This window comes from Cebidichthys violaceus, unplaced genomic scaffold (assembly GCF_023349555.1).
Source record: "Cebidichthys violaceus isolate CVI_PGR_0920_01 unplaced genomic scaffold, fCebVio1.0.p SCAF_6, whole genome shotgun sequence".
Taxonomy (NCBI): domain Eukaryota; kingdom Metazoa; phylum Chordata; class Actinopteri; order Perciformes; family Stichaeidae; genus Cebidichthys; species Cebidichthys violaceus.
The window spans coordinates 8703093-8725562 of record NW_027176816.1 but is presented as its reverse complement, the minus strand read 5'-3'; the positions used below and the strand labels follow the sequence as shown (position 1 = coordinate 8725562).

Below are 22470 nucleotides of genomic sequence, written 5' to 3'. Positions count from 1 at the left end.
TGTAGGAAAGAGAAAGAGAGCACCAGAAATGTTGAGATAAATCGAGAGAGAGAGAGAGAGAGAGAGAGAGAGAGAGAGAGAGAGAGAGAGAGAGAGAGAGAGAGAGAGAGAGAGAGACACACACACACACACACACACACACACACAGGGAGAAGGAGGACTGATCCATTCTAATGAGGAATAACAAATGGCCCCCTTGGCCTTCCTCTCCTTCTCCCTCCCTCTCTCTACATCGCTGACCTTTGGGTTTGGAAATTGATTTACTGTTGCCACTGTTGACGGTGGCATTTTGAAAATGGTAACACCCCACCTCATTAATATAGCCACATGTACAGAGAAAATGTTACCTTGGCCATCCGCCAAAGGAATTTTTACATTGTTATTTACGAATCAATACTTGAGATGCTGGTGGAGTGATAAGGGTTTCCTGTGGTCCAGGGTGTGTGGCAAATAGAGGAAGTGACCTCAACAGCATCAGATGACAGAGAGAGGAAGTGTTCATGACAATGAAGCTTATTTGTACGGACAGAGATGGGCAGTATTTCTATTACTTGTACTTTTGAGTATTTTGTAATTTGTATTTGATAGGGCCGATAAAAAATCTAACGCAATTTGTAACAAAATACTTTAGAGTGGAGTATTTTTGTATTTAAAATACTCAAAACACTTTCTCCACGAATCAAAAAACAGTTCACGAGTTTAGTCTTCAGATCTTCAAGTTCAACGGATTGTCTGTCAAGCTAAATATTTTATCTGAGTGTGACAGATGTCAACTAGCTTGATGTATAATTTATGTCTGGGTCTGGCTACATAGCCTATTGTATATACATGGTGACGGTTATAATATCAAGCTAGCGATCAATGCTAACATGCTAATGCATGCTGTCTAGACTAGTGCATAGCCAGTGTTTAGCAAGTTAGCTTATCAGTGGAGTAGCTAGCTATAGGAAGAGGGAGATTGGGAGCTTGTATGTTCATGATAACCTTATCAAGCAACGTCTGACCATCTAATTACTGTATTACAAGTGATGCTGTATCTTCTCAATGTGAATGTCATAATGCCATATCAATTACTGGCAGATAATATAGTTCACAGTTAGCCAGGCTATGACAGTAGATATCCTTTTGTTAAAAAAACAAAATAACATTAAATATCCAATTTATTTTATTTAAAAGGCATATTATGAAAGTATTCTTAGTTTTATTATTTCATACATTCTACAGTTGGCCAGGTGGACAACATGTCTTAGTACAGTAATTTATTTAGGCTCTTTACCTGTGTACAACTGGTTTTAATTCTATATTTTGCTTTTATAGTATACATAGGCCTAATGTGTGATGCTATTCATATGTGATGAATATTTTCTTGTTGATACAAAGCCAAAGTGTATGGGCTATAAAGTCCCATTAACACACACACACACACACACACACACACACACACACACACACACACACACACACACATATATATACATACATACATACATACATATATAAAAATAAATATATATATATATATATACATATATATATAAAAATAAATAAATAAATAAATATATATATATATATATATATATATATATATTTATATTTATATATAGCCCAAACCTGAATGCTCTGCTATACCAAATTGTGAGAAAATGGAAAATCCAGAAAAACGTATTTCCTATATTTCAAATACAAAATACATGTATTGTATTTTGTTACATCTTCTGGCACCAGTATTTTGTATTTTATTTTAATACATTTATTTGAGGGGTATTTTGTATTTTGTATGAAAATACATTTTGATGTATTTTTGCCCATCTCTGTGTACGGATTCAAATTGCACTTGCTGCATATACAGGAGTTGTAGATAACTAAAATATTTAGAGTGCAACACTCTGCAATCTTTTTCACCGTGTCAATTGTGATTCAGCTCTTCAAATTTCAAATATTATCTTAGCCTTCAATTCAAATAACAGAAAACTAAACCCACCTTCCTCCTTTAAAGACATGTCAAAAGAAACAGCAACTTTTGGGCTCATTGCCCAATCCAAACACTGAAAATATCAGATTCACAGGGAGCCGTTCTTTTTAGGCAAAAGGTACGCTCACTACAGCAGCACAATAACACCAAACAAGGCAAATTGCCTGACTGTGAAATGTATTTTGGATGATAAGGCATTTTCACCCTCCCCAGAGAGAAGATGATGACAAAATTGAGAGAAGCAAATAGGGCGGAGTGAGCGCTAAATTGTTGAGTCTCTGGTTGATGACAGGCAGAAAATGGCATCAGTTTGGCTTCTTTGCAAAACACATACAAATCCCCCCCCCCCCCCCCCCCGCCCCCGCCCCAAACACACACACAGTTTTAATGCCAAATTTAGTCCCAAGCAAATACAGACATTTCAAAGTAGCATATTCTTGCCAAGTATAAACCTTTTGAGTGGTGACCATTGTGTTTCATCAGCAAAACACTACAGTAACACTGAGCATTCTTTTAGTAAGATGCTGCTGACTCTACCGTCATCTTATCATCTCACACATTTTTATCTACAACCACTCAACTGCCTAAGGGCTGTTGTAATGAAAATAAATATTGACACTCAGTTAACAATAACAATACAATAAAAATACAAGCCTGTCAGACTGAGCTTTGCAGATTTCAGCAACTTTAACATGTTAATTGTCAAAAGAAGGTTACAAACCTTCATAAGATTGGGTGTTGATTAAAATTGGAGAGCACAAATGAATACACTTTGCATCTATTGTTTGTATACCAAGCACAGGTGTCATGGACCCAGATGTACGATATAGTAAAGGTGTACGCGTTTGTCTGGCTTCTGGCTTAAATGTGGATAATTAAATGTGGATAAGAACAACGGACAATCTACATATAAACTATGTTTGAAATGTCTACACCAATTCAAAGTAGGGGCTGCAGTTCAAACATAGTATTACGGTGAAGTGGGAGAGAATCCCAGAGGTGAAGCTTTGGCAGCAGGTGATTTCCACAACCATAGTAGCTTATGACCTGGAGTTTCTGCCTCTGCACTGCTCTGTAAATAAAGGCGAATGTTTCGTGCCTTGGGTTGTTTTATGCAATGTCACTATGAATCTTTTCTGGTCTGGTTTGAAAATATGGTCAATGCTAAAATAGGAAAGAGTGGGGGATGCTCTTGACGGAGTATTTGACAGGGTTTCCTTTTTTCATTGTTGTCCTATTGTGGGTTTAGTGCTGCATGGTGGGTGGGGGGGGGGGGGGGTGAACTATGGATCATTCTCACATTCATATCTTCTATATTTTAGTTTTTGTCATTAAAAGCAATTCAAAATCACTCACCTCCATGGGGTCCAGAGGATCTCCGTTCTTCAGCCAGCGGTAGGAGGGTTTGGGCTTGGCACTGGCTTTGCACTCCCACACCAGAGTATCATCAATGGTCATCTGAACATCTTGAGGCTTCTCGGTCAAGTTCGGTGCAGCTGTGAGGTCACATACCACATACTGTAAATGAACACTTTCACGCTACACCTATGCTTGAGTATTTCCAGCATGCAGCAGTTTTAGAATAAATCGATGAACCAACCAAGCGGGCAATTAGATCATTAAAGAGGCATCCAAGGGCACAAATCATAAATCCACTTCCAATTAACCCAAAGCTCACCTCCAGTTGAAAAATATATAAATTAAAACAACTGCATGAACTTAACACGTGGAAGGATCGATAGGTTAGCTGAAATCCTTCACTGTAAGGTTGAAAGCTAAAATACATCTAGTGGATTTACTACAACCAGCTTGAATAAGTTATTTTGATGAAGATCTTTTACAAGAATCGGGTTTACTGACTGTAATATATGTGATGCATACAGTATAATAGAATGGTTGTATTTTTTAGCAATGCTGTTAATAACAGAGATTATATTCCCTTTTTGTCTTTTGAAACATCTGAAATCCATAGAGAAAATGCCTCTTTATTTATGATAGTGGTACTGTGGCACATAAATGACTAGCGCCGTATCTCTAGCGACAGAGTCAGAAGATTTATGGCCCTTGTGAATCACCCGCATAAATACAGGACGTCATGCCAGGGTCAAGGGGAACGAGGTAGAATCTGTCTGTCTGCTTGCCTAGCTGTATTACTTTGATAATGTAATAATAAGAATAATAATAACAATAAGCATTATGCAACATTGTTTTCTTGCTTTAAATAGCCTTTCATCTTATCTTCTCTGGGAATATGAGAGTACAGTTACAGCTGGAACAGTATCCATGGTACATTCAGTGTCAAGGACTTTTTAAGCAGGGAAAATACTGACCCACACAAGGTTTAAACCAAGGATTTTCCATGCTACATTCTCTCCCATCACTAGGTCATAGTGTGGCTGGTCACATGTGAATCTGTTTAAATCAGTCATGAGGTGCTCTGTGAATTTCTGACAGACATTGACAATTTGTTTTGGGGAGAAGATGACTGTTGTATCCTGGGGTCTCATTTATAACCATTGCATGCATACAAAACGGGATCTAAAAGAGGCGTACGCTGCCTACTTCCCACAACTTAACAGGAGGATGACCAATCATATAATGATGCCTCTCACACATTAAATTTCACTTAATATCAAATGTTAATTATAGATCAACGTTATCATAAAAAGTCATATTTAATGTTATTCAACTCAAATCTTAAATGTGCTTTCTCAAAATCACATCCCCATCCTCGGAGCGCAGAAGAGTTATCGTCATCGACATCAAATAGGATTAAAGAATTGCAGTACAAAGTGACAGTAGTTTTTAATCATATATTCTAATACTGTGCATATATCACAAAGTACAATTTCAGTTTTCATATAGTTTTTGTGTGTAAAACCGTTACACTGAACACGACTGAGACACCACTACGCCACACACACTCTACCTTCTCTAGGCATCTCACTGGCCACATCCTCACCACCTACACATATGGAGCGGGTAAATTAGCAGAGTCTGGAGCTGGGTGTGTTTTTTCCTGTGAACCTGTATTTCTGAGTAGGTTGGCTAGAACGTACCCAGGGTCAGACCCAACTTGACCCACGTTTAACCAAGAGCCAGGCAACCGTAGTCATTTGTTCTGGGCATGTCACAGATTAACTGAATTCTGGACAGACATTTTCAGAACTGTTTCACTTATGAACAGCAAAGATATCGATCCTAAATCTCTGACTTCTATCTATAGTGAAGCGCCTGACAAGATGCAATTACTCCAACAAAATCAGGCAGAGGCTATAGATTTGTTCAACATTATTGGCTAGACGGTTAATTATTTTTAGTTGGAAGAATGCAGCGCCACCGTCTCATAAACGCAGGGTGGACGAGGTAATGACGCCTAAAACTTGAGCACCTTAAACACATCATCCAGGGCTTTTCTTGAAAGTTCTTCACGGTCTGGCAGCCATTTCTTTTTCATTTTGAACACAAAATTCCTCCCTTCTTAGTATTTGAATAAGAAAAAGCCTACATAAAGGAAGTGTTTGGCAGCCCCATATGAGAAGTGAGATAATATTTTGTATAAAAAAAAACACAATACGTTTGGAAACGAGCAAGCTGTACTGAATTGAAAATACATCACTATATAGAAACAAACACTATTGTGCATGACACCCAGTTAACAATATTACAAATGAGACTGTCAGAGATAACATAATGGAAGGGAAGACATGATGCAAGCGGCTTCTATTCAAAGTCAATCTGATCGTGTCTAAGCTCATTCAAATGCAGTCATCTGCTAAACCATGATCTAATTTCATAAATCCCCTGGAACTACAGAAGGACAATTAAGTGGGAAATCGAAAGAGAGGCCACCCCTTATTGTTCCTGCACCTGCATTGGTTGGGTGTCGCAAACACCACATCCCCATATTGATTCTCCTTTGCTTCTATAGAGTTGATGGATGTCCCACAAGCTCCTGTCTATGGGAGTTTAAAATGAGATTACAGATTTTTATCACCTGGCGGCTGGCCAGTCTGCGAGGCTTTGAGATGAGACAGGCCTTAAATCTTACAAGGAGAAACATGACTTCCACACAACTACAGCAAAGGAAATGTGCAGAGGCGACGCAACACAGTACCAAGAAAGCAATAGCTACAGGTTGTGGGAAACTTATGACCTTGTTAGCAAAATGACTTTAACGTGATCATGCCCTTTTTCACTGTTTTAGGGCCTCTAAGTCATCAAGAGCGTTGGCGTGATGCTACACAGCTCCATGAATAGGCACTTCCCTTTAAAGCAAAACATGTTTAATTCTGAGCCAACCAACAGGTACTGTGAGCATTTCATCAGACCCACATGTGCTGCAATAAACTCCATACTACTGCATTATCATATCAAAGGCACCCTTCTTCACAGGAAAGAAAAATCTGGATTTGATGATTTCACTCAAGCACATCCCTAAAGGGCCTTGTGGGCAGACATCATCAATGCATAAACTGCAAAATAATGGTGAGAGAAACCATAAAAATCCTTCATCAAGGGCCATTAAAAGCTTTCCTCAGAATATGGGCCATAAGTCCAGTGTTGGTGAGGGGAAAAAATCACCTCTTCCTGAAAGGTAGTATAAATCTGTGTGTGGCCTGTGTTAGCCGCTGGCACAATGGAGAGCTTGTCAGAAATGAACTACTGGTAATAGGTTAATTTATTACTACATTCCACTATATGATGCTGTTATATATGGGTTCTAATAAAAGCTACAGATTGCATGACAACAAGTAAAACTTTTTTGTTAGACTCACACCGAAGCTACACTCTTATTCGGCAAGATTTTCAATCAGGCTCAGTTGCAGTGAAGCTTTAGAGGGTACAATCAATAGGTAGAAGATTTAGTAAAAGTCTAAGAATGCACATGATATGTTGGGAAGAAGACTGACAGGTTAAAGTCATACGATTTGATTTGTTCCCAAGACAAGAGGTGTGAAGTAAAATCGGTTTTAGATCAAAGTCAGCGAAACCATACTGCTACTCACCATAGAAAGAGAGCTTTCCTTTAGCAGAGTTTCTTCCTCTGCTGTTTTCAGCCACACATTCATATATTCCCGCATCCTCCTGCTGGAAGTAAGGGATTTCTAATACTCCGCTGGCTTTATTTATGTCCACCTTCCTGCCAAAAGAGGCTCCATCCACTCTCCTCCAGCTGATGGTTGGCACTGGGCTAAAGGCATGGAAGTATAACACACAGCAAGGCCACAAAATGAAAAATACTCCTGAAGATAGCGTTATCTACAAATGTAGCCTAGGCTAATACACATATATGTTACCAGTGAACACACATCTATAAAGCATGTCGATGTTTAATCAATGTGAAACTTGTGAAAATGAACTGGTGAATGTTTCTTCTGTGTATTGTGGGTGTACAGCACATAGAGGACTCATTAAAATGCAAAATCTTCTGCTCTCAAAATCACTTCCGAAGGTCCTCACACATTAGCATGCAGCTTAGAATGATACAGTAAACAACGAATGGCTGTGGTATAATAACACACAGTGGGACGTACTTTCCAAGTGCAAAACATTCCAGTTTGACAGTTGAGCTCTTGGCAACAGGGACAACTTCAGGGAACTGCACTTCGATCTTTGGCTCATATTCACCCATCACACCTGGAGTTACAAAGAGAAACATAGAAACAATGCCATGCATGCCTGAAGGGAGTTATTTCAGCTCAAGGCTAAAAAAGGTCAGAAACAAAGTTTAGGTCACTCATGACTGTCTTAGCTAAAATACATAAAAAATCTTTCTGTGGTTTTGTGTCCAACAGCTTAGGGAAGTATATCTAATCATCCAATCATTGCAACGCTATGCTATTTTTTATTGATGCTATTATTCTATAAATCACACTCCAGTCCTGTATTGATGATCTACAGATCATCAAACATCTGCAAATCATAATTACAAGCCTATCTTGTTTCAACATGAGAAGAATCAGATGAAGTGATGCAGTGGTCTCGTGAGGTTGGATAAAGTCGGATAAAAGTCTACATCAAAGAAAGCTTTGATGGTGTGATCGGCTAGATTGTTTCACCAAGAGACTCATCACTCTTTTGGAAGTATTGAACAGAACCACACCACCATAATAAAATGTGCTGGCAACAGTTGGCCAGCAGCCGGCAAAATCAATGTTTGCCAGTCAAAAACTCTCACCTCCTAAAAGTTGTTAGCTTGCCAGGCTATTGCTAATTTAAGCAACTACACCAGCAATTTGAAAGTTGCACTGCCTCAAATTTAGATTTAAAAAAAATAAATGTATCACTCTACTTTGTACTCTATGTATAGTAAGTGGGGTTAAACTGTCATACCATCAACCCGCAGCACTAGAGGAGTTGGTGGTCCTTGAACACTGCTTTTGGTGACTGTATTGGTGACTACACACGTGTAGTTGCCCACATCGGAGGGTTCCACTTTGGCGATGTAGAGGTTACCTGTCTTCTGGGAGACAAATCGTCGAGTGTCCTGAATGACAAATGACGGGTACTCATTGAAGATCCACGTGAAGGTAAGTTCTGAGAACAAAGTGACAGCGACAAGTCAAAAACACATACTGTATTTATGCATCATATATACCCATGTAAAGATAATGTGTACTGCATCAGCAGTCTTATCACTTCAGTGTGAGTGGATGCCTTCAGGGATAGAGCAATTAGTGGATTGGACAGAGTGCCAGCCTTCCGTGATTAAAAACGCAATGTATAATTGAAGAGCAATTACTCTTACTCACTGTCGGATAAATGCCCGTAATATGATAAAGGTTTAACATGTTCACTGTGTTGGAGTGATGGTGCAGAGGATATGAATGATTGACTTTTCAGGGAAGTACATATTTACATTCACTGCAGAAACATTGAGGTGTTTCTGCGGTGCCCCGCTTGTGTTAAGATGAGGAGTGTGATGGTGATTTAACGATTAACACTCCCTTTCTTAAAACCAACAAGTCAACCTTGTCCAAGGCATTTAAGTCCCATCTGTTCCAGTATTGCTGCTCAGTGACATCCGGGGTAATGCCCTGTTCACACTGACCGCACAGCCTAAGCGAAAAAAAAGAAGCAAAAAAAAAAAGACCACTACCTGAATACAGTGACGGTCTAGAAGTAGAGCGCAACGGGAAAAGAAAAACAAAGTTGTCTAAAACAGTCGGTCAAGAATCACGAACATTATTACATGAACGATTATCGCAATGGAGGGAACTTTGGTGGCCACCGTGATAACTTTCCAGAGCTGTAAAAGACTTACCACTTACCAGTGTTTTGGAATCTGGTAAGCCTTCCAACACTTAACACTCAAACCAGAATTCCTGGATCATATTTCATCATCTGTCTGGTACCTGAAGACAGCTAAAGGCTGTGGTTGTTCTGGGAGCATTTCCAGGTAAATGTGAGGAGAGCATTATATTTGTACTAAGCAAACTCACCCAGTGTAAATAGAACTTAAAATTGCATGTCTGTAATTGTATCACCATTGCATCATTCAATAATGCCCCATTTATTTTATTTCATATATTTAGTTTCATCTACTTCCTTATCTCTTCTTGGGATTTATTACCTAATAAGAATATATTTAAAAAAGACAGAGACAGTAGTTCATAAAAACAAAAACAACAAGCACCTCCCTTTGTGGCTGTCATGTAGCGGCAGAGGACCTTAAATCAACCCTTAAGCTGCAGATCCTGCATGGGAAACTATATAATGCCCAATAAAACCAATGTATTACAGATCATGTTATTCAGCATGGTACCACTTGGTCTACTATTCATCATCCTTGATAACAAACTTCTGGGAAAGACTCCCGGTACTATCAACCAAATGGAGTGCAGTCAGAAAGGCTTTGTACTAACAATGAGCCGCATTTTAAAAAGGAATGATGATGTTTTGACATATTGACACTCGGATAGATTGCTCTGGACCATATTGCATCCCTGTCCCAAAAGCAATCTTGGCCGTTGGTGAAAACTTGTTTAAACGATGACTCGGCACTATGGTACAGGGAATAATTGAGACACGAGTCGGACACTCATCTACTGACTCAGTGTACTTCACTTTTGCTCTTTAGGGATCAAGAGGATGTTTGGGCTTTTTACATATCACTGCAAACCTTGCAAATCACGACGTGGCACAGAATCTTGAGATCTCGAAATGTTCAAAATGCTCCTTTTCAACAAGTGCGAGTACAGAGTGGCTGTTTTTATGTGGGCTGGACTGGTAGAGGTGACCTTGTGATCATCCCAAGAACACATGAGATTGAAACTTCACATCTGTCGGTCTGTTTCGTGCCAATGTTGTTTTCTGCTTTCCAATGTGGCACATTTTGAAAGTGATGTGTATAACAACTGCACAGTATATACAATCTAACGCTGCTGTTAGCTTCATACGTCTGCTGGATTGGGATGGAATGTTTTAAGAATTCTTTATTTTTACCTTTGGACAGAGCCTGGCTAGCAGTTTCCCCCTGTTTCAAATCTTTATGCTAAGCTAACAGTCCCCTGATTTTAACAAATTGAGAGTGGCATCAATCGATTCTCTGCAAGAAGGCAAATATGTGTTTCCCAAAAAAGTTTCCTTTAATGACTAATATAGACTGATATGAGACATGTAATAACAGGAGTGGCATTTCAATTATAATGTTTATCTCTTGTGGTTTTTACTGCTTTGAAGTCCATCCTAGTCTCCGTCATTTGTACAAACCATAACTTCTTGGTTCGATCCATCCGACCCACAGAGAGAACAGCTGTAATATCCTCTCTCCCCTAAATAATACATCCCAGCTCCCATCCTCACGAGGCCATGTATATTTAATGTCTGTTTTTGAAACAATATCTTTCAAAGGTGCAGGGAATGACGAACTGGAACAACAGCAAATAAGAGGTTACTAATTGGTCAGTTTAAAGATTCATGATGAGAAACAGGAAGCAGGAAATAGGAAGTGGAAAGTACCAATGGTTGTATTTGATGATTTGACTTGAGAGCCTCCTGCGGATGGCGGTAATGGAATAATGCAATCATGACTGACAGTGAGTGGCAGATTTTCATTGTGGTTCCATTTAGCCCTTGTATAATGAACAGGCAGCATCAATTGCCCCTTAATGATCTGAGAGGAGGGAAGAGAAATGCAACATGACAGGCCAAGGACATACTGAATCCAGAGTGGGTTTTTGTAAGTGTGTATTGTATAAAAAAAAAAGAGTATGCACAATTTGTTTCAAAGTTGTACTCGCAAGTCTGTTCCCTAGACAGTAACAGCCATTAACCAGGGCTAGCTATCTGTATTCATAACACAGAACAAGTTCACTCTATGAAATGGCTTAGGTCACGCACATGAGAAAAATCCCTGCAAGCTATGTGTGTTACTTGCCAGCGAGCAGCCTCTGTTTTGAGGTATATGCACTGCAAATAGAGAACAAGTGATTTCAGCCTTGAGTAAATCTAAAAGGCCCGATTCCATTAGTGAAAGGAGGTCAGATGCATTAGGTCCTGGACTAACCAAAGTCATTCAGACCCTCTCAAAGCAGATCATGACACAGACTGACATCCAATGCAAATACAGTACACTGCAGTGAAACAACACCACTGGAGCTCCTCTTCGCACTTGACAATATTTTGGTCAGTCTTTAAGTGCAACTTCACACTGCCTTACAGTTTCAAAGCATCCTGGCTGCACCAAACTACTTCCTGCAGCTGTCTTGAGGGTTTTGAGGAGTCGTTAAAATGAAATAATGGCTTGCTGAATCATGCATGGGATACTGAAATCCTTTAAATGGGAGATGAGGCAGATCCTTGTCGAAGGCAGTATTACGCTGATCATGAATTTTGCCACACTTTACTTTATGAGAGCATGTTTCTCACTTTTCCAACACTGTGTGAGTCTATTCAAATAACAGTCAGGCTTTTCTGTGTTTCAAATGTGCAACAATACATTAATAGTGCTGTAATTAGAGTACAACATTTGTCATATATTTACCACAACTTTCATATGTATCCCTATTTCTTTCATGAATTTGCTTGGACAAACAATGTAATATTTAAATGTCATCACTAGGTATGGGAACTTCTTTTGCAATTTGCTTACATTCTACAGACCAAATGATTGATCAATAATCAAGAAACATAATTAATAATTTAAATTTATCAATAATGAAAATAGTAATTAGTTGCAGCCCTATTCTCTTTAAAAAAACTCTGTGGATTAAAGTGACCAGGTGCACCATAGCCATTCATATTTGTAGTCTAAGAAAAGGGATTTAGGACAATAGAATGTGAACAATTATAAAGTGTGTGTGTATATGCATAATTGTGTGAGCGTGTCACTAAAACTAGACGTGTTGCATTATTACCATAGCAGATATGGTCAGGCTAGCCTTTCAGCAAAGATGTTAGGAAATTGGAGATAATTCATCCTACAGCACATCTTAGCATTTTCAACATCTCCATCAATAAGAATAATCTATGATGACAGCTGCAACACAATATTGTCAGAAAATGGATCATTGCAAGCACTGTGCAGGGTCTCCAGAGGAGAGCTATGATCCACAAGAAGGAATTGAGGGGTTCTTGGTATAAACATAGGCAGTCTGAACGTTACTGGTCGGTCAGACAAAAGCACAAGCTCTGAATGTGTTTATTTGTTATGAGCAAATCAGCAGGGGAGCAAACTGACCTAGTTTAAATTAATTTAACCAAAATTAGCAATTAATCACCATTCTCCCCCCAAAAAATAATTGTTGACAGTCTGATATTATTGATAATGCATAACGGATTTTGAACATCCTTGCCTTACATGGTATAGTATCAGAGGTCTTGCATGTCTTCATTCATGATCAACATTTAGTAACACAATATTGCTCTGTTGTCTATAACAAAACCTTTTCATCGGTTTAACAAAAGTACTCTTTATAAGCAAGGAATCGGTTAATGGTCTGATGCAACTAATAGTTCCTGGAAAAAGACGGATGCATGCATTTGACATGCTCATACAACTGCCATACCTATTCTGGTAAATGTTGTTAAAAAAAAAAATCTAATATTAATAATTCAGTCATGCACACAAACTATCCATTTGCACTGCAGTGTTTGAACTGAGTATTGAGAAAAACGTTATGTCTGTGAGAAAGAGGGTGAGACTACATCATTTGTCACTTTTACACTGTAATCTGTAGCAGTGCAAACCTAATGACTTACAGTACTCTCTCAGGTTTGTTTGTCTTTAGCATTATTGATGGTTTTAGTTTGTTGATAAGGGTTACGTTTTCCTCAGTTAAGCAAAGTTTTGTTGCACAGTGTAAATAAAACCTCTTTAGTCACGATTGCTGCCTCCTACGGCACAGTGGAGTACCAGTTAGTTTGCCCAATGTCAGCTGGGATCGTCTCAAAATGATGATGGCAAAACATTTGGCAATTCTACAGATTTCATATTAGCGTCGACGTAGTTATCATTCCTTTTTGAGAGCAGGTAAAGGCTTTTTATGAGACTGGGTGTGACAGATATGGGCCAGGTGCAATGTAACAGTGTTGGTTACTGACAACAACCCCTCCAGTACTCTAGTCCCAAAAGATCAGTGTCATGTTGGAGGCAGGGTCCAGAGGGAGTTTGGAGTCAAAATAAAAATAGCACGTTTTCGTAACAAATGACAGACAAGATGAACATGAATTATTGAAGAGAATTATTGAATACGTCTATTAACATTTCCCTGCAGACGAAAACATCAAGACCCAGATAAATAACATATCTCCAATGATTTAGTCAAATTTTTTACCCAAACAACACTGTGGCATACATCTTAGTAAACATCTGTGAAGTGCGGCGTTGTCAAATATGCAAGATCGCAGTCAAAACAAAGCAGCTGGAGTTCTTGAGCAAAGTACGACATCAGAAGCTGGGGGAGTCTTCTGAATGTTGTGAAAATTAGTTCATAAAGAAAGATGTTACATTTTTAATGCCAATTTCAATAAAATGGTGTCCTGATATCCCCTTATTGCACGAAAGTATAGCAATGAAAGATAGAAACCCCCACTGGTTGAACCATCTGTTAGTTAAAAGGTTAAACAATCATTTCATCACCAATAAAAAAAAAAAAAAACGAGTAACACACTATATGTGAGAGGAAAAAAAATAATGGAAATGATTCACATGATTAGAGGAGGTGATTTTCAAAGGTGTGATGTTTCTCACAGGGGTGAAGCTCCCACCTGCTGTTAACTTGAATAAAATGAGATCCATCATCAGATGTGTTTCTACGCTATAAAATGAGGGTGTGATTTTTACTCATTCGCCATTCCCATCCTTTCCAGAGCCGAGCAGCAGCACTCCTGAATAATTCTTGAGGTTTGAAAATGTGAGTGCCTCTTGGCCCTGTTCTTCAATGCAATGCAAAATCTTCAAATAAAAACTAAAAACAAAATGTGTTATCTGTACTCAAATGTAGTGTGCCATTATGTCCTCACTAGATCACATTATTTCGCACACAATAGCAATACCAAATTAAAGCTGCAAGCAGCGATGAGCGGGCCCTCGCATCTTTGCGTACGTCGAGGGTACTTACGAGACCTCAACTTACGCGGCCGCGAATGTCTGCGACCATCAGATAACGCGACCACGAGTTAGACGTTTTTTTCCTGCTTGGAGTATTTGACCCTGGAAATTGTGCTTTGCAAATAGTCCACCGCTTCCTGCAACCACTGTGTGGCGCTAAACAACGTGCGTCAACATAATTTATGTTTCTCTATATCAAGTGTAGACAACATCATGTAACTTTCATGTGAATCGGATATCGTTTGTCAAATAACGCTGATTTCCTTTCGCCATTAGGTGGCGCTTTGACTTAGATGGAAAATTGGCTTGTAGACATCCTCAAGCCATGACTGTTATGAAGCATGGCAAGTTTGGGACAGATTTGAACAAGTCCAGTGGAGATACATCAGCTTGCTGTTTCATGGGGAGTCACGTAAAATGGCCGCCACGCCACAGCTACACCATTCAATCAAACGTAAAGCTTTTGATAACTTTTAATCACAAAGGTCTTTAGATTGTAGTGGATCTGAAAAACTCCCTAGGAGGAGTTTGTTAAAGTATAGCACCTAGAAATGGTCAAAAATGAATGGAAAATGCACACAAAGATCAGACCAGACTTCCAGTATGGTTTACAGCATAGTCTCAAGAGACTTTTTTTAAATCTACATGTGGTACATGTGCCTACTAAATTTCATACATGGGGCTGGGGCTGCTTTGTTGAAAATTTGCAGGGGGCACTATCGAGGCAATTTATAACGGCCAAGCCAAAAATCCACATGAAATCTGTATTTGCATCACCTATGACATATGTACAAAGTTCCATGAGTTGAGTATCCCAAGTTACAAATAAATCTATCCAAATGAGCATTCCCGATTCTCTCGTACAGTCAAACGTCCGTCTCCTGAATCAAATAAATCATCTAAGCAACAAGTCCATACACTACTTCATGGTGATCTAGCAATAGCTTGTCTTAACAACTGGTTTCAAATGCACAGCTAACAGTATGAAAGCAAAGCTAACGATTAGTATGCTAATGCTAACGGCTAATCGCGATTAGCAACACAACTTGTTTTACACTGTAACATTTAGTCACAGTCCAGCGTCCGTCTCCTGAATCAAATAAATCATCTAAGCAACAAGTCCATACACTACTTCATGGTGATCTAGCAATAGCTTAAGCCCCTAGGTCCCCCATTTGGACGCAAGTGTACATAAAACGTACAGAGTTTAGTGTACAAAGTGACTGCCAAAGAACCCACGAAGAACGAATATAATGATGTTATAGTTCTGGAAAAACATCAGAAACTTGGGAACAACATGAACCAAGCCACAACTCCCATAAGCCAAGCAAACAAATAACAAAATATCATAAATCATAACTCAATATCACTGGACCTGACCAGAGAAAACAGCTGCTACGTGCTAGCTACGAAAATGCTGCATGAAAAAGCATGTCCGCTTGACGCAGATTACGGAGATATCCTCCATTTCTCTCCCCGGTAAACCATCGCAGAGATATTCAGCATCAAGCACAAAAAAGTCACACAGCTTTATCGAATATTGTACTCACTTTTGGTCGAATCACAGCGAAAAAATTAAATATTTCCGTACTTCCACGTCTCTGTATGTCCAGCTGCATGTGCTCCGTGTGAATCCGTTCGATTCGTGTCTCTCCGATACTGGTCGGCTTCTGGGGAGGGATGTAGTCTCAGCAAATTGGATTTCAGATCTGACATCAGATGGGACGTTTTTTATTCTGATTGGCTATTAGTGCTGTCAATCATCTAACTTTCAATTCCCTGCAATTCTATTGGCTTATAGGAGGGCTCAATGGCGAAAATCGGAGAAAGGGGGGCTGAGCTGCAGCCCTGAACAGAGAGAGAGGGCTGGATCTGAAAAAAGTTGAATGAACACAGAGACTTAGAAAGAGCTTAGAAAGGGCTTAGGGCCTTCAAATAAAGCCCAAACTGCTCTATTTAGATGTAGTGAACACCATTAGTGATATATACAAGTGAAATATATAGTTTGGTACATCATAAAGTTAAAATAACACACATTGTGCAACATGTGTAAATATTGGAATCCTCGCCTGAAATTTCTGTACTGTATCCTCTCTAGCTTATGAATGCTTCACTTTATCTAAGTGAAAATGTGAATAGAGACATATAGTTCTATGATCTGGGACAGCTTGAAAGCTTGGATCTACATGATTTCTAAAAAAACAAATCCTGAAATTGCTTTTTTTTTCAGGCGAAAGTTAGAATTTTCAATTTGTGCTGTGTGCCATCTTAATTTACTCTTAACCAGTAACATATCTACTGATATTTACACATATAAACACATCTCACAAGTGTTTTATTACCAAACGTATTAAAATAGCCCTTACAGTTGCAACACTACACTCATTGTAGTATGGGTATGCTATTTTCGAGCTGAGGCCTAAAAATAGGCTGGGGCTTAACAACTGGTTTCAAATGCACAGCTAACAGTATGAAAGCAAAGCTAACGGTTATTATGCTAATGCTAACGGCTAATCGCGATTAGTAACACAACTTGTTTTACACTATAACATTTAGTCACAGTATAGAAAACAATTCACAAACTCGTATTTACCTCTTGTACATCACAACAGTCCAAACCATAGGATAACTGGTCGTCAGCCATTAAGTTATGAACATTATTGCACTCTCACAGTAGTCACTATTCACTTGATGGTGATAATTCGCTTCTCCATTTCTCCAACACACTGAACCTGGCCGCATACGACTAAGCCCCACCCCTCTACATGAGAATGGGCTTGGATTGGCTGTTAGTTTCAGGACAAGCCAATTAAACAAAGTCAAAAGAAAGATTGACATATCATACTGCTACACAAGTTAGGCTGTTAGGGAGAACACACGTTCTGAATCATGTACTTATCAAACAAACTATGCTCATTTGCATGAACTGCAACTTTTGAACTGTAAAGCTTATGAGTCTCTTATTGAAATACATTTTATCCACCCATATCTATTTTTACCCATACTTGTACAGTTTTAACTTGGTTTTAGAAAACTATTTATATCCTGATGTCTGAATTAATTTTTAACAAGGGCTACACCAATATTCTACTAGTTCCTGAATCCACTATGTGGCGCTAGAGAACACATGCAAACATGCATTATGTTGCTCTACAACAAGTGCTCTTTTAGGGTCTATATCAAGTGTAGACAATATCATGTAAATTACATGTGAATCGGATATTGTTTGTCAAATAACGCAGATTTCCTTTCGCCATGAGGTGGCGCTTTGACTTATATGGAAAATTGGCTTGTAGACATCCTCAGGCCATAACTGGTATCAAGCATGGCAAGTTTGGGACAGAAATTCCCTAGGAGGACTTCGTTAAAGTATAGCGCCGAGAAATTGTCAAAAATGAATGGAAAATTCAAACAAAAATCAAAATAGCAGACTTCCAGTATAATTTAGAGCATAGTCTCAAGAGACTTTTTTTAAGTCTCAATGTGATACATGTGTCTACTAAATTTCATACATCTAGGTGAAATGTACCGCTGGGGCTGCTCTTTTGAATATTGGTAGGGGGCGCTGTCAAGGCAATTTCTAAAAGAAAAGGCAAAACCCCATATTAGTTATTTATGTTTATCACCTTTGACACATGTGCAAAGTTCCATGACTATTTGTTCATCCTAAGCCACAGAAAACTGAGCTTCCATTTCACGTTGAATAATGCGTTGCCATGGCAACATATTTTAACGAAAACTCACAAAATTCATGATGAAGTATCATCAATGTCTCAAGGCTTTCCTCAGAAAATGTGAGGTCCATCAGATCAACTGGCTAGGAGGAGTACATCAAAGTATAAAACGTGTCATTTCCTTTTGCCAGTAGGTGGCGCTATGACTTTGAGAACATTTTGGCATGGAAATGTGCTCAAGCCTGAAATAGCATTATGCATAACAAATTTTGGGCAGATTGGACAATGTACCTCTGAGTTACAACAACTCCCTCTTTCATAGCGAATGGCACAAAATGTGAGCGAAGTGGGCGCACGCCATGTCAAGGTCGTTCAATAAAAACTCACCATTTTGATACATTTTCATCACAAAGGTCTTTAAATTGTCCTGACCAAATTTGATGTTGATCGCATAAACTCTGTAGGAGGAGTTTGTCAAAATACAAAGCCTGAAAACGTAGTTTAATGGGAGTTGCATAAAATGAACGCCACGCCACAGCTACGCCATTCCATCAAACATAAAGCTTTTGATAACTTTTAATCACAAAGGTCTTTGGATTGTACTGTCCAAATGTGAAGTGGCTCTGACAAAGTCCCTAGGAGGAGTTCGTTAAAGTATAGCAACTAGAAATCGAGGGAAAATTCACATAAAAATCAAAATGGACGACTTTTGGTTGATTTTAGAGCATGGTCCCAAGAGACTTTTTTGTAAGTCTCCATAGGATACATGTGCCAACCAAATTTCATACATGTAGGTTAAACGAGGCGCTGGGGCTGCTTTGTTGAAAATCTGCAGGGGGCGCTATCGAGACAATTTATAACGACCAAGCCAAAAATCCACATGAGATCTTTAATTTCATCACCTACGACATATGTACAAAGTTTCATGAGTTTTTGAGTATCCCAAATCACAGAAAAATCAGCTTGCTTTTTCATGGCGAACAAAGCATTGCCACGGCAACAGAGTTATACGAAACCTCACAATATTCATGATGAACTATCATCAATGTCTAAAGGCTTTCTTTCTAGAATGTGAGGTTGATCTGGTGAAATGGCTAGGCGGAGTACATCAAAGTGTAAAACTTGTCATTTCCCTTTGCCAGTAGGTGGCGCTATGATTATGTGAAAATTGAGGCATGGGAATGTTTTTAGGCCTGGACTAGCATCCTGCATAAGAAATTTTGGGCAGATTTGACAATGTACCTTGGAGTTACAACAACTTCAATTTTCATGAAAAATTGACCAAAATGGATGCCACGCCACGCCAAGGTTGTTGCATGAAAACTCATGATTTTGATAACTTTTCATTATAAAAGTCTTAAGATCGTGCTGACCAAATTTGAAGCCGATCGCATAAATACTGTAGGAGGAGTTTGTGAAAATACAAAGCCTGAAAACGGGAAAAATGGCCAAAAAGAGCTAACTACATTAGCGTCCCCTAGTGGCTGAAGGAAATGAAAAGGTGAGGGTACGTTACAGATTGCTATGTGGACATTTGCCTCAAATTTTGTGATGATAGGCACAATGGTTTTAAAGTGAGGTTGATTGATGTACAGAGCCACGCCCCTGATAAGTTCATTGGCCCATAACTTGATAACGCGATAAGTTATCAAAAAACTTTTGGGGGGGTTTTGATGAAATTGAATGAATAATGATCCACAGCAAATTTGGTAGCAATCTGACACAGCGTTTAGGAGCAGTTTGCAAAAATGTGTTTTTCACAAAAATGAAAATGGTGGAAATCTGAATGGGCGGAGCTAAAAAATTTGAGTGTGATGATTGTAGAGCAGATGGAGCTGAATATGTGTGTCAAAGTTCATGTTAATCAGACATGTTGGGTGAAGGCCGTGGCCTGTGAAACTGTAGGGGGCGCTAGTGAGCCATTTTGTCATACATGAGCATGCGACCCATAAAATCTCAAATTTTCACGCAGTCCTGATCCGCCTGCCAAATTTGGGGAGTTTTTGAGTATGATAAAGCCCTGAAAAATGCAATTTTAGAGGAGAAATAATAATAATAATAATAATAATAATTCTTTGAATTACAATAGGGCCTTCGCCCGACTTCGTCGGTGCTTGGGCCCTAATTAACAAATTAATCTTTTGCTCTGAATAGAAACAATTACCAGCAGTAGATATTGAAAATTCAAGCTTTTACACCTGCTTGACTTTCCTTACTTTATTTGTAGATTACGCTTTATGCATATATATATATATATATATATGAACGTTTACAATATACAGTATCTAGCAATGAATAAAATGGTACACCCTATAGTACGCTGACTTCAGCATTCATTAAAACACGCAAACAAGAGACTCATTAAACTACATCATTACATTTCCAAGTGAATAAATGAATGCTTGGTCTCCACCTTCTTCAGACTGGCTTGCACACAGTGCTTCCAGCCTGTTTGTGTATGTGTGCAAATTACCCAAAACATTTTGGAACATGGAATGTTTCCAAGGAGAAGTCAGTCAATGTCGAATCATTTCTGCACTCATCGCTAAAACCCCAAAAAGGTTGGCCGGGGATGCGCCACACTCCCCGTCAATGCAGTCACATAAAGGGAGCAATCTTCCTCTTCCGAATTACAAACATTAGCCTGGTGCGTGCACAATGGCCTTCAAAACAGACAATGCATTGAGAAGAAATGAGACCGAATTTAGCATATGGGACATTGCCACGACTGAACTTGTGCCGTTTCCCAACGAATCACGAATAAACCACTGAATTGAAATGGTAATTGCCAAAATCGTTCAAAAATATTTTTGTACCCCGCCATGACACTGCTACTACAGCCCAACACTCCTGACAATGCTGCTGTATTGTTTTTAGCTGGCTGGAGTGCGTGTTGGCATTTGGACACCTTCCACAGGGGGATGTGTCTAAAAAAAAAAAAAAGCCATTAAACTACGAGGCTGCCAAAAGTAAGCATGTGGCTCATTGTCCCAGCTTCTCTTGTCAACACAAGGTGGGATGTCTCATTATAACATATACGGAACAAAGCATTACAAATGTGAGCCTACGCTTAGGTTTGCAAGTGACTGTGTGATAATGATAAAAACAAAAGCATCTCATCCTATTGTCAAACGAACAGCGTTCGTTTTGCACAGTATGAATCAGTGGAATAAAGTTTCCCTAAACGACACCAACAATATTTTGTTCATGTTAGAAATGACATCCAGCAGCAGAAGCTTGAAGTACTTGTTTTTCAGTTTGTATATTATTGTTTAATGCCCTTATTGGGCTGGGCCATATGCAAAAATCAACATCACAGCATTAAAGGTGATACATTTGAAATTCATAGCATTAATAGAGCAGCAAACAACTATTTGCTATGTGAAGACACAATGGAGTAATGTCTACTTGAGCAGAGAATGAAGTCCCTCTCCCTATCTGTGTGTTGTTAACCAAGCTTCTCTGGGCTTTGTTGACATAGCCTGTCCGGCTGTTAGTGCATGTGAGTCTCAGTGGGTGCACTACTGGCTAGCTAATCGCCGCCATTCTGTAGTGCGCTCATACGGCAGTTACCGCTGTTAACCCCATCCTGAATATGGATGTATGAAGAGAACTGGATGCAGTGTTAGACGGGGGGCCCCGTTCATGAAAGTTGCTCATTAGAGCATTAAGCATAAAAAGTTAGAGTTCCAAGTGTAAAATTCTGATAAAATTACCCGGATAGAGCACACTAGTGTTTACCTCACCTCCCATCCATCTGTTCAGCCTTGTTCTCAGGCTTATTAACATGAACGGAGGAACACTGTTAGCGCTGTTACCTTCCTCAATAACTCATTTAGGTTTTTTTTTAATGTTGCTTGCAGTCATCAATTAGGCAACATAATTGAGCACGATTATAGGATCAAATTGTCATGATAGGATTACACCAAACTTTGTGACAAGATAATATTGAATAATTTCCCAGCCTTAATAATAGTGTACAAACAATAATAACCACATCTTCTTGACACAAAAGATTTCACATTAAGAGTCAACTGGAAATACCAGTATGAATTTTAACACCATTTCCTTCTAACATCACATAAGAGATTGCCACAAAGTCTCTGCTTTTTAAAAGAAAAATTAACTTTAGAAGGATAATTTGGACTAAGCCACTGAAAAAATACGATCACTAAACTATCATACGCTGATCTTTAGAAATAATGGCTGAACCCCCCCCCAGTGGAGAATTTCATTCAGCCTTGCTCGCTGGTAGAATAAAGCCCCAT

At 39.0% G+C, this 22470-nt stretch overlaps 1 protein-coding gene across 5 annotated transcripts in view; it reads right to left on the bottom strand.

Moving 5' to 3' along the window:
* The window catches only part of cntn3a.1 (contactin 3a, tandem duplicate 1), a 101364-nt gene that overhangs the window by 27132 nt on the left and 51762 nt on the right, over nt 1-22470 (bottom strand). For 4 of the 5 annotated variants that reach the window (XM_068732639.1, XM_068732640.1, XM_068732637.1 and 1 more), the window contains 4 exons: nt 8309-8512; nt 7510-7612; nt 6982-7166; nt 3329-3468 (listed from right to left, as the gene is read on the bottom strand). In XM_068732639.1, the coding sequence (XP_068588740.1) occupies nt 3329-3468; nt 6982-7166; nt 7510-7612; nt 8309-8512 (632 nt within the window). The remainder of the gene's footprint in view (nt 1-3328; nt 3469-6981; nt 7167-7509; nt 7613-8308; nt 8513-22470) is intronic. The other variant, XM_068732641.1, reaches the window with a different exon arrangement.